The following is a 16,798-nucleotide window of genomic DNA, read 5'->3' as shown; positions in this document are numbered from 1 at the left end:
ACAGGAGCTGCCTAAAAAAATCCATATGCAAAGAGGTGGTGGTGGCTCGTGCATTCTCGGCACATTTCAGTTGGACAACCAATTCATGAAACAAGGACAGCACCTTAAGGACCCGCCCATCATCTTCGCCCGACGTTCACGCTGCAACAGAAACTAAAGGCCACCAAAATTTTGCGTGACGCGAATTTCTCATTCGCCATGGCCGAAGCGGGAGATGAGGGTAATCCGGTGTCAGAACCCCTCGACCTTGTGAGGTTGCTGCTCGATGAGGTTGTCTGCGTAAAGCTCAGAGGCGATCGCGAGCTGAAAGGCCGCCTTCATGTGCGTCATCTCTACCTACATTTCCCTATCGACATGCATGCACAGTAACCTCCCTGCCCCGCAGCTTTTGACTGACACATACATCTATCGCTTCAGGCTTACGACAGCCATTGCAATCTGGTCCTGGGCGAGGTTGAAGAGACCATCTATGTCGTCGATGAAGAGGATGACGATGACGAAATCAAGGCAAGCAGACATCCGCTACTCCATCCCGTCACATCATGACTGTGGCGGCGGGCTCGGGGATCTCGGGCTTTACTGACTGACTACCCGGTAGACCGTCAGCAGGAAATCCGAAATGCTGTTTGTGAGGGGCGATAGCGTCGTGCTCATCTCGCCACAGTCACGAGCCTATTGACAATACTGAGGCTATTGAGGCCGTCTCATTTTGGTCGAGCCGTTCCCCGGCCTGACACCCGTCTCAAAGATAGTCTGGGCAAATGAATGTATGGGGATTTTTGCCTTTTATCTCTTGGTTAGCAGCTGAGATACAGCAGGCTGTTTCCGTCTTCGTTACCAAATAACAGGGCCGCCGCGCCCTTGAACCAACATACCGGAGTCCAGAACTTTTACGTTCTGCCCAATAGAGTTTCCGTCGGGCTCTTCCTATTACCTGCGTTTATTCCAATTCTTTGATCCCTTCGGCGTGGCCAAACTCCCAATCATGGTTGGATCATGATATATGACAGGACTCTACAAAGGGACTGATATAGAGTATTCGTATAGTCCAAAATGTTGGGCGCGTTGCCATGGCCACTGTATCTAGTCCACATAAATCTACTATCAAGGGAACGTGGCGATGGTGTGAGGGCGCAGCCAATGCCGACATAACCCGCTATATAACCCGTAGACAAGAACGAGCAATCGTGGGCATGACGCCTGGGACCTCCCGAGTTCTGTTCTCTCGGGCATTACAAGATGTTGCACCAGAATACCATCTGTCACATCTGTCACTGCTCTGGTTATGAGCTAATGCATCTTGCGAAAATAACATCTCTAAGGGTGCAGCATCTGCACGGAAGGAAAAGGCTTTCGCTGTCATTTTGTGTGCCAAATGGCAACGGAAATTACAATTGATTCAAGACCCTATTACTCCGTCTCTAGATTATTTGTGGCACTAGCAGCCCAAGTAATACCCACCCTACCGTTCTCAAAAACACGAATTCCTGCGCTGTCGTTACTGCCGTTAAAAGGTGCAATGCAAAAAACCATACGGCCATATTTAAGAGCATTCGCGCTTGATTTGTTTCCATATGCAACACCCGTGAACGCCCAAAGCTAGAACCCAAATAAGCAGTTAACCATACTCTTGAAAGGCCCTTCACTTTTTTATGCACTGTTATACTCCCCCTTTCAGTTCGGGGACTGCTCTTTCGACTTTGTCTTCTTGGGCCAAGGAGCTGATTGGTCCCGGCTCATCTTCCGGCTGCTTTGGCATCAGCGGATTGGATGGGTCGTAACCAACGCTTTTGACGATACCGAGGCCTTTTGTCCTACCCTCTCTAAAGAGGAGTCGGTCACCAGGAGCCAAATACTCGGGTCGCTGAACAAATCGGAAAGCAACGGTAGCCCGGTCCCCGGTTCGAATGAAAGGGCGGTCCACATCAATTATGGCGCATGTCTGAGATACCGGCCCGACATGCAACATGGCTTGATACTTTGTCTTGATCGTCGTTGCGTGTGAGAGGATGAGCACTGATCTGGTTAGCAAATGGTGACAGAACCTCAGGGGGCTTTAGAAGAGGACTTTGGGCAAAGCACACCTTCGGCAACGAAGTCGCGATAAACCTTTGGAGAGGCGCCATCCGGAGACTTGGATAGGACTACCATTCCTTTGCGGACGTCTTTCCTTCTGACTTTCCTCAGGGCAAACGAGGCAGACTGGCCGGCAGATGCGGCAGGAACACCGATTCGTTTCCTTTCGATAGACCTTATCGATGTTTGTGTGAACCGTCCAAGAGAGTCGGGCCCAATCTGGACATCATCTCCAGCGTGGATGACTCCGGACTTTACTATCCCCGAGACCACAGTCCCAACATGGGGTACACTGAAAGTGTCGTTGACATGGAACTCGAATGGAGCGTCCGCGTCATAGCGGCCGTGGTGTGGGAGGATGTTAAGGAAGGCCCTGACGAGATCCAGATTCTCGCCAGTGACATTGGAAACCTGGAAGATAGGGCAGATGCGCTGGCTGACAAATTGTGTCGCCGTGTTGATGCACTCCTCATGGGTTTTGATGAATATGGGGATCTTTCTTGCCCCTGGACTCTTCAAGATCCGCGTAATCTGGGTGATGGTTTGCTCCAAGATCTGCGGTGGACAAATGTCGATTTTGGTGATGACAACCATAACCGGAACATTCAGGGCAAGAGCAATGCCAAGGTGCTCCTTGCTCATGCCAATAAGTCCGTTGTTCGCTGCCACCATGAGCAGGCAGTAATTAGGGCTGCTAGATAGGAGGCCGAACACGGTAGTCCGTAGGTAGCGCTCATGGCCAGCAAGGTCGGTAAATGTGATCACTTTGGCGCTGCGCTTGCCAATCTCCTCCCACGAAAGCTTGCGACCCGGGGTGTCAGAGACGACAACCTGGCCCCTGGTATCAAACCCCATAATTTCCATGCCCACAGACGAGGTACGGCCAGTGTCGATCTCGTGCTTGTGTCTGAAGAGGTTAACACGCGCCTTGCCTCGCCCGTCGTCCAGGTCTCCCTTGACAAGCACCCCTAGCATGGAGCTCTTTCCGGCGTCGACGTTGCCAACCACGGCTATCCTCGTCTCGATTACTTGCTCCACCGTAGCTGGGGCCTGGCGAATCATGATCTTCCCGCTGCATTCCTGGTCCTTGGTTGCCATCCCGTCGAGCTCGCCACCCGTGTTCTTAGTTAGCAATATCTGGCAATCAGCACGCAGCGTCCTCGCGGCTTCTGTTAGCCTCTTGTAGGCGGTATTCCACTCTTCGATGGAGAGTCGCATGCTGTCGCCATTGTTCTCAAAGCCGATATCAAAGACAGTCTCGGAATGGCCCTCGATGAGCCGTTCATGAACGACGTCGGCAAGCTTCTGTAGGGAGTCGTCATCATTGCCGATAGACAATAGAAGATCTCGTAACCTCACGTTTGGGGCCGGGTCGGAAAGATTGAGGCTGTCGAGAATATCATCCAGCTCCTCATGGTGGTCGACTTCAGCCGGCAGTGTCTTCCCGGTTGCCGTTGTTGACGCCGCCGTGGCCGACACGCCAACCACGGCCTTGGAGCTTGGGAAACGGAGAGCCTGCTGCTTCTCGACGTATTCGGCGAAGTCGCTCAAAGCAGCCTCCCCTTTCCGCTTCTCGTGCGGTAACTGCTTGGCAGGTTTGCTAGCCATGGTGTGGTGGGAATCTGTTACGTGATAACCGATTGTAGGTGCAAGATCGTCAACACATCCGTATCCTCGGAATCATTAGGCCGGGTTATGCTGGGAGGGACAATGGAGCGGTGCGTCAGATTGATACTAGCATGTGATTGTGTTGAACAAGATGAAAGAGGAGAGAGAAGAGAGAGAATGTCGGGTTATGATGGCAGTAAAGTAATGTATCGATGCTTCTCTTATACACCTCACCTAAGGTCTGGCTCGCCGGCTGAGTCGAACGAAGCTCTGTAGAGTCATCGACCACTCCGCCCCAAAGTGAGTAACCTCTAACGTCAAGTCCCTAGTCCCAAGAGCAACAGGGCTTATCGATAACAAAATGGACCTACCCCGCGGCCCCACGTTGACAGGGGGGCAGCTAAGCTAGAGGCCTTTTGGCACAATGGCTGACCTCGTTGTATTCCATCGAAAACCTGAAAAAAGAAGACTCAAGCCATTTCTCCCATCAGGTAGGAACTGCTTCAAGAGCCGAAGGAGTCAAAGGTTCTGCCCATTAAGTTACAGGCGTTCAAATTTGTCTGCACTTTACTCTAGTGTTAGACATTAAATAGTTACGGATTCCGAGCTACTTAGGTAGGTAAAGTAAGTATTGAATAAATGTTGGTTTGTACCATTTTCTCAGAACTGCCCGACCAAACGCCACCAGATGAAGCTCCATTCTATGCTTTGGCGATGACAAATAAAGTAAAAATGACTTTTCCTCTTTAACTTTTCCCCATTTCCAAAAAAAAAAATTCCTAACGCCCACAAGTGCAGCAAAGCTCAGCAAACACTCAGATTGCAAGCCAGGGTATAATACAATCCAACTCAACGAATAATCCGATCCAGCATAATATGCATCGTTATGGCCATGGTGCAGACGAGCGTGCAAGGCCGCGTTGCAAAGTTTCGGCTTCTCCGCCAGTACCCATGCGCCCGCCGTGACCTCTTCGGTGTTCTCTTCGGAACAAGTCTCGCTGCGCAGTTAAGCAGCGGCAGAGCGGAGGCGAGAACGCAGTCCGGATTCCGCGTTTTCCATCCCAAGGCGACTGCTTTTTGTGTTGCGACCCAAGTCATGGTTCAAGCTCAACTCCCTTCAGAACTCGCTATGCCGGTGTCCATTGGTCGATTATGTGCACCATCACCAACGACGCCGTCGAGAGACTCCATAGTCTCGGGGATTATATTATCTCCGTCCAGAAATGTGGCTCGGCTGTATGCAGGTGGGCTTGGAGGTACGTCCTGATAGATCGGGGGCGCTTCATTGTCCCAGCTGATACCAATGCCTGCACGCTGCGTGAGGACGGTAGCGAAGTGCATCCGGAGTATTCGGCCCACGCCAGTGTGGGTCACGAGGGCCGGCTTGTTGACAGGGGCCCACTCCTGTGAGACTACCATTTCAACCATGAGCTGGTGCGTCACCTCGGTACCGTCACGGCTCTTAGTATCACACGCCGATTTAGCATGTTTGGCCAAGTTGTACTCGAGCTCAACTTCAACCATGCTGTCGGTAGGGCTCAAGTAGTTACTCTTCCAGCCCGAGAAGAGAGTCTTTTCACCAATTGCTCGGGTGTCGGTTCGAACAACACCCTTTTTCTGTTCGTCGTCTTGCTGATCTGCACTTTCGACCGGCTTGGGGGTATGTCGACCACAAGCCGGTGCGACCGTCTTAACCGTCTCTTCCAGTCGCCACGTGAGCTTCTTTAATTTCCAGTACTCCATGGTGTTGACCTTTGCGTTATGCTTTGCGATACCGTCCAGGCGGAGAGAGAGCGTGGAACTCCCGATTGGGTGGATCACATGGGGAAAGTGGGCGCTGGCCTTTATGTTTGTCGGCGGGAAAACGCGAACCGAATGGTGTGGCGTCTCAGACGTCGCTAAACTGCGCTTCACCTCGAGCACCTTTTCAAGGCGGACGGGGGTCAGGCATGTGCCGTTGCTCCTAGGGATGGCTTCGGCTTTGATCTCATAGGCAATCGACACTAGCGGACCATCCATGGTGGAAGGTAGATGGCCATCCAGGAGAACAGAAAATGGGAACGAGTGCTCGCCTGTAAGAAAGCACTTGTCAGCCAATCTTTCCAAGCCGGCAAATGAGGCGAACTTCTCTCAGATATGGAATGGAGAAGTTGTGGTAGGCCTACCTTTGGTCATTGTCAATGGCTGAGGGAGAAAGTTCCATGTTTTCAGATCGGTGTACTGGTTGGTGCACTCGTGACAATGGTGCACGAAGGGCTTCTTTTGCGTTATGTGGATATTTAACGTGGCATTGAACGACTCGATCTCGAGCCCCGCCTCTTTGACATTGAGAAACAGCTGGCCCGAGACAAGTGCGCCGGTACTGGTCTCTGCGTCGCCATACATAACGATTGGAGGAGACTCGAGCTTCCAATCTAGTGATACTTGCGCCGTTGCATGGCTTTCCTTTCCAGTGCGCCCAAAGTGCATCACCGGAAACGAGATTCTATGGTGGTGGGCGTTGTCGCGATCCTTCTGCGAGTCCGAAGAGAAACTGCTCGACCGGGACTCGCCCATGGTCAGACGCGGGGTATATGGAGGGGCATGCGAGTCGTCTGTGTCGTCGTCCAGGGACGATGCATATGAAAACACCTGCTCTCGGGTACGGGACTCTCTGCCGTCTCTGCTGGGTGAGTCTCGCCTCCTGGCAGTGCTTGCAGCCTTCTTTTTGGCGAGAATGGACACTTGGTTCTCGAGGGATTGGCTTGATGACCGGAAGAAGTTCACAACGCGGTGCGGCATCTTGCCCAGAGGTATGTACTTTGTACTCACACCCCTACCCAATTAGCGGGGCGGGCGGCGTATTGCCGGGCGGCTGCAGGTGAGGGTGCAAGTAAAACGGCCGGCGTCGGATGAGGTCAATAGAATGCAGCACCCTGTCGAAGAGCCAAGAAGTGTCGGCTGATGCCACTAGACCCAAGCAGATGCGCGCCACCTGTCGTCACAAGATCTGGGGATTCGGCAAGGCCTGAGATGGGGCGGATTTCTTGGCAGATGGGCGGCAGATTCAAGGTCGTTTCTGCGCACAGCTGTGTCCCAGGATTGCCAACCAGACCCAAGGCAATGACGTGCGTTTCGGCGACCCCAACGATCGAAGTCTCTTTTTTTCTCTTTTTCCTTTCCCCCCCCCGCGACGCCTGATGTTGTCTCGGTTGTGGTAGAAACTGAGCTTCCTCTTCGTGAAGGTAATCGGTGGCGGATGTTTTTGCCGTGAATTCCGCTAGCTGGACTTCTTACTCCGTAATTTAAGGTAAGGTGGGTTGGGAGCTGCTTCTTGGTTGATGATATCCCGGAAGAGGTGCGTTCAGAGAGGGAGAGATCCCAGTCAAAGTCCAGAGACCAAACAACAGCACAAAGGGAGGACAACAAAAAATCCAAGAGGCTCCCGGCGACTTAATGTATTCTCTATACGGATTACGAGCTTTTGCGGTTGGCAGCCATCAGTCTGGCGCAAGCAGGGAACCCGGCCTGTCAAAGTACTTGGATGTTTTCCATCAGGTAATTATGTGTCATGGTGGAGGAGGCCACCCCTGACCCACAAAGCAAACACCCCGGTACGTCTTGTCCGTTCTGCTCTGACCGGGCATATGCTGCTGTGTATGTATTGTCCAGTACACGCTGTGAACCGATACCACTCTTCCTTATTAGACCAGCAGGGTTGACCAGTTGCAGCAACATAGGCCAAGGTGGGCGTTCGGGCCTCCATTTTGGAAGCCGTAGACGAGGTGCGGTGCCCCGCTACTTGGGACTGCATAATACATACAGTACTGGCCCAGCCGTCGAGTTCTTAGCCCTGGCCCCGATGTTCAATCAGACTGGCAAGAATAGTGACGGCACCAAGACAAGAATAATAAACCCTCGGGCGTAGCATGGAGACTTACGGCAGTCAGCGCTTACTCAGTGGATTACTGCGCAGCATGCGGTGAACCATCGACTTACTGACCTAGTCTTGATGCCCGAGGTGAAGAGAAATACGCCCAATAACTCCCCGACTCAGGGTACGCACTCAGGTTTCCCGCAACCAAATGTTTGGTATTCTGATTGAACTAAAATAGAGGCAAGCTGATGGGGGATTCGAGGCCGATATGATCACCTAAGAGATACATCTGCGAGTGTGCAGTATGTACAGAGGTGGGGCGTGCATCCTCACCATACCTACGAAATAGGTACCTACATTCGATGTACGTCTAGACATCTTGGTTACAACACCACGTGGTATGGGATGAGTGGGCTTCTACAGGATGTTGAATCCCTAAATATTTTTTAACGGCTGACTTTGCAAGATATCAAAGGCGTCGTCTAAGATCTCATAGGTACCAAAGATTTTCGAAATAAACCCGTCCGGCTTAAGTGCCTCTCAATAACGTGCTGGGCACACGACGGTCAGGTCACATGGGGGCTTGAAAGAGTTCAGGTTCAGTGCCGTCTCCATCTTTTCCGCCAGTCAGCTGTCCACAGAAACTTGCAGCCCCGCCTTGAAAATTTGTAGAGGGCTGACGAGGTTGTGCGCTGTGGGCTTTTCTCCACACAGGTCTTGATCCAACAATCCAGCAACTTTTCGGGAGCAAGCTATTAAGCGAGGCTAGTCGCCGGCACGCCATGGTACATACCTACACACGTAGGAAGGTCGGCAGGCCAGGCTGGTGAGGTGAGCTGATCGGGTCCCAGAATTATGGTGGCTACGACTTTGTCGAGCATCCAGTTTGGCTTCCCCAATTTCACAAACAAGCTCTCCAAAGACACGACTCTCCATTCAGCCTGCAACCCCCCATTGGGTTCGCGTGGGAATAATTAAAGGATTAATTAGAAACACTCTTGCTCTATGGCATTAGCTAGGTGTCGGCGGAGATTTTCATCTGTCAGCCTTTGTTAAGACGGCACCAGTTGATCCGACAAACAGATGAACCAATGCCGCGATTTGGACATAGGCTGTCGCCATTCAGGACCATGCTTGGCCTTCCCCGCAACGACTTTGAGCGCCACGGAAAAGTGTAGCCAGGTAGTAACCTAAAATCGTGGCCTAATCCGATGGTACCAGGAGGTAGGAGGTACTGTACTGAGTAGGACGCCTTTCCAAAGAAACGATGTGGGTATGGAGGACATGTAATTTACGTTACTACGGCCCATCTGATCAATACCTATACACCTTAGGCCTCAATGAACTACAGTACCGTCTTCGTCGGTAAGTACGAGAGACGCCTCGGAGAAGCAGATTTTGACAGAGTGTGATGCAACGTTCTTCAGCTAGAGCCTCATGTGCGTGCCCTCTTCGTGTTGGTTGTTGTTAGCATTTCGTTACATAATCGCCAGACGCTGCCAGCCAAGCAAGCGGCATCCCAACAAGCACGCGGCCCCGAAACACGGACGTCTGATTTGATCGAAGGCTTCTATTTGTACGAGACAAATCATATAGCTCAACCAGAGCACGGGAAAAGAAAGTCAGTGACGTTGCAGGCTGCAGTTGAAGCTGCACATGCCGGCTCACTCAGCAGCTATTCCCCGGACACTGTAATCCACTGGTGCCGGATCTCACCCGTCAATAGCGACTGTGACAAAGACAAACATTAGACCAGAGTCGGGGTTGTCATGTTTCCACTTCTGCTCTCCGCGGATCGACTCTCCGATATGTATCCCTTGGCCCGCGTCGGAGCTGGCCGATTCGCCATAAAACTACCCGTGTGGAAGCCCCCGAAAAGAAAAAAAAAAGTAAAAGACGCTAGGGTCCGAGGTAGATCTGTCCGTGAAGCCTAGGTCCGCCCACGGCTGAGCTCTGGGTGCCATAAAAACTCCACTTGCTCTTTTCTTTGGCTGTAAGCAGCGGGTCCCATTGCAAGTGCCCTTGACTCGAGGAGTCAGTCTGCAGTTTCATATATTTATAAATAAATAAGTATTGTGCACTCAAGTACATACTTACCTTATCGTATTGTAAACGGAAGCTGTGGATCACCGTGAGAGATCTTGAATATTGTATCGAGGCGCATATGGCTGTTTCCGTTGGAAGACTACATCTAGAGCCAACCCGCGTAGTGGATACCGGACCTAGTAGACACTTTTTCTGTGTCGTCGCTAGGGTGCCCCTGTTCGCCTTCCCGCCCCATGAACGCGTAGCGTTGATCCGCACCATCCCCGACCCAGATATCAAGGGAACAGGTTCTGTATTGGGCGCGAACGGAAAGAAGTGGGGTTTGATACACAATGTCTATCCAAGCGCGGAAACAGAGCCTTGCTCCGTTTGTGGATTTGTTAGTATATTAGCTTCCAAGTCGAAGGGCCGGCGGCTAGAGGCGGCTCTATGGGCTCTGATTATTTGCTTCTGGTTTGTCGGTCATCTTGGAAGACGGAAACAGAAAAAAAACACCCCTCCGCTTGGGGTGGAGGCCAAGTGGAGGGCTTTTTCTACACGTGTAAAGTACACTACGTAAAACTAACTCGGCACTCGTCGGATTTGCCGCACTCGGGCCATATGAAATTTTGTTACCTTTCTCAGGAGCCAGTGTCCGTGCCCGGCCCCCGGAAATATCATATTACATATCGATAGACGCCCTAACTCACACTTGAGATAGTTTTCACTATGGGCCACACCCTAGCACAGTAGTGAAAATGAAGATTTGTTGAGTATAGAAATGGTACACGGCATCACCGTGGTTGTTCTTTGTAGGCAAAGCTTGGTAGGAAACTAAAAAAGTAAATAGATAAACATAGAAAGGGGCGTGAGGAAGGGCAGAGGGGAAGACTACTTGGTAAAGAGCGTTATCGTTGGAGTCCCCTACTTTAATGTATTTGTTGTAGGTTAAACCTAATCACAGGAACCAATGTGACATCCAGGTTTAATTCCTCGTATTACAGATATATGCAAGCAAACAACAGTACGGCTATTTTTGAGTACACCCCGAGTTCCTCTCTATCCCAATGGGGTATATTTACAGGGCACAGCCAAATATATAACCAGGAAATCAAATTTGCTGGCGTCTTAGCCCCTGCCACAATCTCCAAGGAAGCTTCCAGGTGCCCCGGACCTTAAATGGATCAAAGTTAGAGCTCTCTAGACGTTGTAAATAGTCCGCGGCAGGGATCGCCTCTAGTAACACGCCAAACCCTCGTCTAATATCAGTACTCGTGCTCTCCGGATCGTCTGGGGAGTATATGTGGTCCGTATCGCCTTCATGTTCATAGTCGTGCCCAGGCCCAGCCCCGGACTGCAAGTTCTTGAGCATTTCCCTGGCAGTGATCAGATGATCGTTGGCACGAGTAGCTACCTTGAAGATGGCGTCCTGCAGAAATTCCGCATCTGGGCCCCTACGAAAAACATCCTCTTCCTTCAGGCCTGCCTCAGCCATAACATCCAGTGGGAGCAAAAGGGCTGGGTTCCGCGTGTTGCCAACGCTGGCGCCGGCCGGACCTTGGACGGGTCGTGAAGGTGCCGCAAGAACAGGTATTCCCCGTAACGTGGCAATAATACCGCATGCCTTGCCAATGTGGCTCGCCAGATGGTCCAAATGTACAGACCGCAAAGGAATAGTACCAAGCGTCGTGTACATCAAGGTGGCGTACGTATTCTCGGCGTAATCCTCCAAGGCAGCCAAATCTGTAAAAGGCTTGTTTTCCATATGCTTTTCTCGTGTATTGATCAAGCGCAGCAGCCAAAACTTCAATGAGTTTGCACCGCTTTTTCCCACCCTGGACGTGAGGCTTGAGACGGCGCTGTGCAACAGGATTGAGATTGGCTCTCTAGGAGGGTTGCCGGCAAAGATCTTCTGCACCGTATCGCGCCAAAACTGTATGCGAAATTGGCCAATGGTCGGGCTAGAGACGGTCTCGGGCAATCGAGCAAGTTCGAGATTGAGTGTTCGTAGCGCATCGTAGGCGTCTCGCGCAGATCGCGGAACGAACTGGCGGGTCAAGTACGCCTCATAATCGCCATGCCTGTAGAGAATAGCATGTAAGAAAGAGCCTTGTCTGGGAGCATGCGCATTGAGTACGAACTTGAGCTGGTTCAGGCAATACTTCCGGGCCTGCTCGACATCTGCGTCGGTAACAATCCCGCGGCGAATTTCTCGCGCCCCGCGGGTTGCCCTCTTCAGGACATGAGCGGCCGCCCGATTGGAATACATGTGGGAGAAAAATGGACCTCTTAAAGCAACAACCTCATCTTCGTAGAAAATACATTATCGGAACGCCGCAAAACATTCGGTCGGCATTGGCACGGTGGGATAAAAGAACAAGGAAGGCGATCTTAGAGTAGCAGGGGGAAGCTCAAAAGGGCGGGGAGCTTCAAGGTGGTTACGGAAACCGGTATCGTAAAGCTTGCCTTATTTACAGTGGAGCGGGAAGCTCTTTAGGGGGTCCTCTCCCCAGCAACCCGCCTCGGCCTGGCGATGTTCTGTTCCCACAAGCCTGTGGGTCAGAGATGCCCGAGCGCTAAAGATGCCTAGACGGCTGAGATAATGCACGTTTCAACGCGTTCCGTTAATAGCTTGACGCCAAAATTCGCGGTCATCAGTCTACAGCCAAAACTAGCGAGTCTCCGACAATGAAACACTTCAACTGCACAGGTCAAAGAATATAGCCTCCCTCTGCCATCCCGCAGCCTTAATTCGGGTCCGAAGGAGTAATATATATCCTTGACTGACAGACACTCGAATTTCATGGCGAACGCCGGATCACAAGAACCTCCCTCCAAGAGGCGGCGTTTCTTTTCAGATGCAGACGAAGAGATCCATACGTCACTGCTAGTCCCTCTAAGCTTCTCGTCGCCGACTGTCCCGAGAGCGAGATTCTTCGAGAACGCAGTTGACCGACATGATCAACCAGGTCGAGCCATTGCTGCCTCTTCTCCCAGCGCATTGCCTGTTGCCAGGGCGCCCCTTTCCGAGCAAGATGTTGCCAGTTCCTTGAACCGACTAGCCTCTCCGCAAACCGCCGTGAGCGCACTCTCAGAATCCGCCTCGACGTCAACGCCATTTGATCAAACAACGTTTGAAAGCTTTGTTGGTGAAAAAATCGGAGCTGATGTTTTGGAAATTCTTGTCGAGACCTGTGGGAATGACATTGAAAGAGCTGTCAACATGTACCTCGACGGAACATGGAAGATAAAGAGAAAATTTCCAACTCTTCCAACGCCGAACCGCCTATCAGCTTCAATCGCAGTATCACGCCAACAAGGTAATCTGACTATACGGCCGCACGATTCTTTTCGCCCAGTCCCCGAGTCACGATACATAGGCGCGTTTGGAGTTGAGGGGTGGGCGACACGGAGCGGGCATAATCTGTTGAAGCACGGCGATGTTATCAAGATTGAGCGCCAGAAAATACAGCCTCCGAAAGCCCCCGCTACCAAAGGGCAAGCCAAACTGGGGGGCGCGCAGTCAACGCCACGCATGAGCTCGGCGGCGAGGAGGGTTGATGTGATCGTTCGCTTTACTGACGCCACCGGCCAAGAACTTGGGCGCCTGGCCAAAGATACTGCCAACTGGGTATCGACACTGATGGACCAACGAATATGCAAGTTTGAGGGCACATGCGTCTATGCCCCCGAGAGACTGCGGACCAACGACACCGTCTTCCTACAGCTCAAAGTCTCGCTATTAAGATCGGCTTTTTTTGGTCGAAAATTACAAACTGCCGACAACAGAACGACCGGTCTTTTTCAGGAAACCGAGACATCGGAAGAAAAAGAGCTCCGGCTGAGACAGGTGGCTCTCGTCAGACTGTTCCAGGAAATTGGTCTCGTTCCTTCGCGTGGGAACGCGGCAGCAGCAAAGGACCAGCGGCAAGGGCTTCTCACGGCGGCCGAGTTGGCCGAAAACAAGGCGAGGGAAAAAACGAAGTCTTCAGAAAAAGACAATCCCGAGTCTTCCCCGCACGAGGACGAGGACGAAGACGGCGAGGAGCTCGAGCAAGACCAATTGGATTCTCTTTACAAGAAGGCCCAGTCGTTCGACTTCAACACACCTGAAGCCGAGCCTGCTGAAACGTTTGCTATGACATTGCGTCGGTATCAGAAGCAATCGTTGCACTGGATGCTGGCCAAGGAAAAAGACGAGCGGAACGAAGACCGGGAATTGTCTATGCACCCATTGTGGGAGGAGTACGCCTGGCCAACCAAAGATTATAATGACAAGGAGCTTTCACAAGTGGCACATCACCCAACCTTCTACGTCAACCCCTATTCTGGCGATTTGTCGTTAGACTTTCCCCGTCAAGAGCAGCACTGTCTTGGAGGAGTTTTAGCGGATGAAATGGGTTTGGGGAAAACCATTCAAATGCTCAGTTTGGTCCACTCTCACAGATCACAAGCGGCTATTCGGGCTAAAGAATCTAGTTCCTCGGTCGGATCGGTCAACAATCTTCCACGCCTCCCGTCGGTTTCTTCAAGCGTTGGCGTCTCAGACGCTCCTTGCACGACCCTCGTCGTCGCTCCTATGTCTCTTCTAGCGCAATGGCAGAGTGAGACAGAGAACGCGTCAAAAGAAGGCACTCTCAAGTCCATGGTCTACTATGGAAGTGACAAGAATGCCGATTTGCTGACGTCATGCTGTGAAGCCAATGCTGCGAACGCTCCCGACCTGATAATCACGAGTTATGGTACTGTGCTCTCGGAATTCAGCCAGATAGCCTCGAAAAACCGTGACAGGGGCGGAAGCCGTGGAATCTTTGCGCTGAATTTCTTCCGCGTCATTCTTGACGAGGCACACAGCATCAAAAACCGGCAGTCAAAGACGGCAAGGGCTTGCTACGAGATTGCCGCAAAACACCGATGGGTGTTGACAGGAACGCCGATCGTAAACAAGCTTGAGGATCTCTTCAGTCTCGTCCGGTTCTTGAGAGTCGAGCCCTGGAATAACTTTTCTTTCTGGAGAACTTTCATCACAGTGCCGTTTGAGTCCAAAGATTTCATGCGGGCTTTAGACGTCGTTCAAACCGTCCTGGAACCGCTTGTTATGAGAAGAACCAAGGATATGAAGACCCCGGACGGACAGCCTTTGGTGGCGCTCCCGCCCAAGCGTATTGAGATAGTCAACATCGAGCTCTCTGAGACGGAACGTGCGGTCTACGATTACATATTTACCCGGGCAAAACGAACTTTCAATGCCAACGTCGAAGCCGGCACAGTCATGAAGGCATTCACAAGCATTTTTGCCCAGATTCTCCGTCTCCGCCAGTCGTGTTGTCATCCCATTCTTGTCCGAAACCAGGAGGTTGTGGCCGATGAAGAAGTAGCCAATGCCGCTGCTGACGCTGCTGCTGGGTTTGCGGATGATATGGACCTCTCTTCCCTAATCGAGCGTTTCACGGCTACGACAGATGATATAGCTGATTCGAATGCTTTTGGTGCGCATGTCTTGGGGCAAATTCGGGACGAGGCCGTCAACGAATGCCCCATTTGTGCCGAGGAGCCTATGATCGATCAGACTGTCACAGGCTGCTGGCATTCGGCCTGCAAAAATTGCCTTCTCCACTACATCAAGCACGAGACAGACCATCACAACGTTCCCCGGTGTTTCAACTGCCGGGAGGTCATCAACTCCCGCGATTTGTTTCAAGTCGTGCGTCATGACGACGACGACGACGACAAGCATAGGGGCTGTCTTGGGAAGGAGATTCGCATCAGTCTTCAACGTCTCGGGACCAGTGATTCTTCAGCAAAGGTTGTTTCTCTCATTGAGCGCCTGCGCGACCTGCGAAGAGAAAGCCCGACGATGAAGTCTGTCGTTTTCAGCCAGTTCACCTCTTTCCTTTCGCTTATTGAGCCTGCACTGGCTCGGGCAAAGATGCATTTCTTGCGGCTGGATGGGTCAATGGCCCAGAAAGCGCGCGCAGCGGTGCTCAACGAGTTCAGAGAGTCCAAGAAGTTCACCATCCTGTTAATCAGCCTCAAGGCCGGCGGCGTTGGGCTAAACCTAACCAGTGCAAAGAGAGTGTTCATGATGGATCCATGGTGGAGCTTTGCGATCGAGGCACAGGCTATCGATCGCGTCCACCGGATGGGCCAAGAAGACGAAGTGAAGGTGTATCGCTTTATCGTAAAGGACAGTGTCGAGGAGAGAATGCTAAAGATACAAGACAGGAAGAAGTTCATGTGAGTATTATTCTGCTCTATACCTAGAATTTCTTCCTTCGCGACTGTATTGGGTAGTGATTTGGCTAACACTTTCTACTAGTGCAACGTCTCTCGGCATGATGTCAGACGAAGAGAAGAAGTTGCAGAGGATTGAGGATATTAGAGATCTACTTAGCTAAGCCAGACAAGCCATGCATATGATACATGTATCGTTGTTGAGCTTGTATGGCAATGGGCAGTGTGTTGTTTGCTGGGCGGGCCACCAGCATGTCAGTAGCCCAGGTCACTTCCAAGTTGTTCGACTGTAGGTCTTGCAGTAACCATTCAGATCATTGCCACCAGCCAACCGGCCAACCGGCCAATGCCGCTGCCCCCCGTTCACCTGGTCTTGTGAGTAAACAGATCGGCCCAAGCCTAGCCATCTTCCGCTTAGGTGCTAGCCCTTTGTTGCCAGACTAGCCTGGTAATTTTGGTGCCGTATCTCCTAGGGTTCTCATCTACGAGACCTTGGTGTCGCCGTGTTTGTACCCGTAACGCGCATAGATCGTCTTAAATTGGTGCGCCGCTCGTACCTGTCTTTATAACTAGACTGAAGCCGGATCTGTCTTGATCGCGCATGGTGATACTTGAACGCTGCCCGAAAAGAGGGCGAATATGGAGCTACGGAGTAGTTTCTATATTAATTATTAGTACAGGTTGGCTCGGTGAGGAACCTAACAGCAGGGCCATGTGGGGTTGTGATTCCGCTACGTTCATCATATCTCACCACGCTCGGGTAAGGTCATCATATCCAGGGACTTGAGTCCAGTGGCCCAGGTGTGGCCTTGGCAAGGTGATTTATTCTGTGAACAACTCCCTTCTCTAACAGGTTTATGAGGGGTTCGATGTGCTCGTGTGGTAAACGAGTCCCTCCCCCTCCCGTCCGGGGAATGTAAACAAAGAGGCGGTATCGGAGCCTCAATATCAAATCTGATTAGTTGTAAACGGGCCATATTGAGGATTATTTGGTTTCCT

General features: G+C 51.7%; 5 protein-coding genes across 5 annotated transcripts; 2 read left to right on the top strand and 3 right to left on the bottom strand.

The window, feature by feature from the left end:
* Positions 1-198: 198 nt before the first annotated feature.
* B0T26DRAFT_744535 (uncharacterized protein) lies at positions 199-679 on the top strand (the record flags this gene model as incomplete). Its single annotated transcript, XM_060444426.1, has 3 exons — positions 199-321; positions 418-507; positions 599-679. 3 exons carry the CDS (start codon positions 199-201, stop codon positions 677-679), a joined length of 294 nt encoding a protein of 97 aa, XP_060290712.1.
* Positions 680-1,631: 952 nt separating this feature from the next.
* B0T26DRAFT_516498 (P-loop containing nucleoside triphosphate hydrolase protein) lies at positions 1,632-4,119 on the bottom strand. The gene is made up of 3 exons (XM_060435448.1): positions 4,056-4,119; positions 2,085-3,774; positions 1,632-2,016 (listed from the first exon to the last, which is right to left on the bottom strand). Exons 2-3 carry the CDS (start codon positions 3,682-3,684, stop codon positions 1,661-1,663), a joined length of 1,956 nt encoding a protein of 651 aa, XP_060290711.1. The 5' UTR covers positions 3,685-3,774; positions 4,056-4,119; the 3' UTR covers positions 1,632-1,660.
* Positions 4,120-4,791: 672 nt separating this feature from the next.
* On the bottom strand, positions 4,792-6,465 carry B0T26DRAFT_744533 (uncharacterized protein; the record flags this gene model as incomplete). The annotated part of the gene is made up of 3 exons (XM_060444425.1): positions 4,792-4,811; positions 4,845-5,756; positions 5,850-6,465. 3 exons carry the CDS (start codon positions 6,463-6,465, stop codon positions 4,792-4,794), a joined length of 1,548 nt encoding a protein of 515 aa, XP_060290710.1.
* Positions 6,466-10,513: 4,048 nt separating this feature from the next.
* B0T26DRAFT_516378 (Squalene/phytoene synthase) lies at positions 10,514-12,006 on the bottom strand. Its single transcript, XM_060435447.1, has 3 exons — positions 11,707-12,006; positions 10,980-11,646; positions 10,514-10,919 (listed from the first exon to the last, which is right to left on the bottom strand). The coding sequence occupies exons 1-3, from the start codon at positions 11,832-11,834 to the stop codon at positions 10,677-10,679; spliced, it is 1,038 nt and encodes a 345-aa protein (XP_060290709.1). The 5' UTR covers positions 11,835-12,006; the 3' UTR covers positions 10,514-10,676.
* Positions 12,007-12,105: 99 nt separating this feature from the next.
* Positions 12,106-16,147, top strand: B0T26DRAFT_516312 (SNF2 family N-terminal domain-containing protein). The gene is made up of 2 exons (XM_060435446.1): positions 12,106-15,802; positions 15,885-16,147. The coding sequence occupies exons 1-2, from the start codon at positions 12,369-12,371 to the stop codon at positions 15,961-15,963; spliced, it is 3,513 nt and encodes a 1,170-aa protein (XP_060290708.1). The 5' UTR covers positions 12,106-12,368; the 3' UTR covers positions 15,964-16,147.
* The last annotated feature ends 651 nt before the right edge of the window (positions 16,148-16,798 follow it).

Source organism: Lasiosphaeria miniovina (assembly GCF_030549165.1).
Source record: "Lasiosphaeria miniovina strain SMH2392-1A chromosome Unknown B0T26scaffold_8, whole genome shotgun sequence".
In the NCBI taxonomy this organism is placed as follows: domain Eukaryota; kingdom Fungi; phylum Ascomycota; class Sordariomycetes; order Sordariales; family Lasiosphaeriaceae; genus Lasiosphaeria; species Lasiosphaeria miniovina.
This window is presented reverse-complemented; position numbering and strand designations above follow the sequence as displayed.

Excerpts from the sequence above, each read along its gene's own strand:
- B0T26DRAFT_516498 (XM_060435448.1), bottom strand. The coding sequence starts at position 3,684 with ATGGCTAGCAAACCTGCCAAGCAGTTACCGCACGAGAAGCGGAAAGGG. Across the intron at positions 2,017-2,084 it reads TCGCGACTTCGTTGCCGAAG|TGCTCATCCTCTCACACGCA; the intron begins GTGTGCTTTGCC and ends TAACCAGATCAG.
- B0T26DRAFT_516378 (XM_060435447.1), bottom strand. The coding sequence starts at position 11,834 with ATGTATTCCAATCGGGCGGCCGCTCATGTCCTGAAGAGGGCAACCCGC. Across the intron at positions 11,647-11,706 it reads TATTGCCTGAACCAGCTCAA|GCATGGCGATTATGAGGCGT; the intron begins GTTCGTACTCAA and ends TATTCTCTACAG. Across the intron at positions 10,920-10,979 it reads TGCAGGACGCCATCTTCAAG|TCCGGGGCTGGGCCTGGGCA; the intron begins GTAGCTACTCGT and ends AAGAACTTGCAG.
- B0T26DRAFT_516312 (XM_060435446.1), top strand. The coding sequence starts at position 12,369 with ATGGCGAACGCCGGATCACAAGAACCTCCCTCCAAGAGGCGGCGTTTC. Across the intron at positions 15,803-15,884 it reads CAAGACAGGAAGAAGTTCAT|TGCAACGTCTCTCGGCATGA; the intron begins GTGAGTATTATT and ends ACTTTCTACTAG.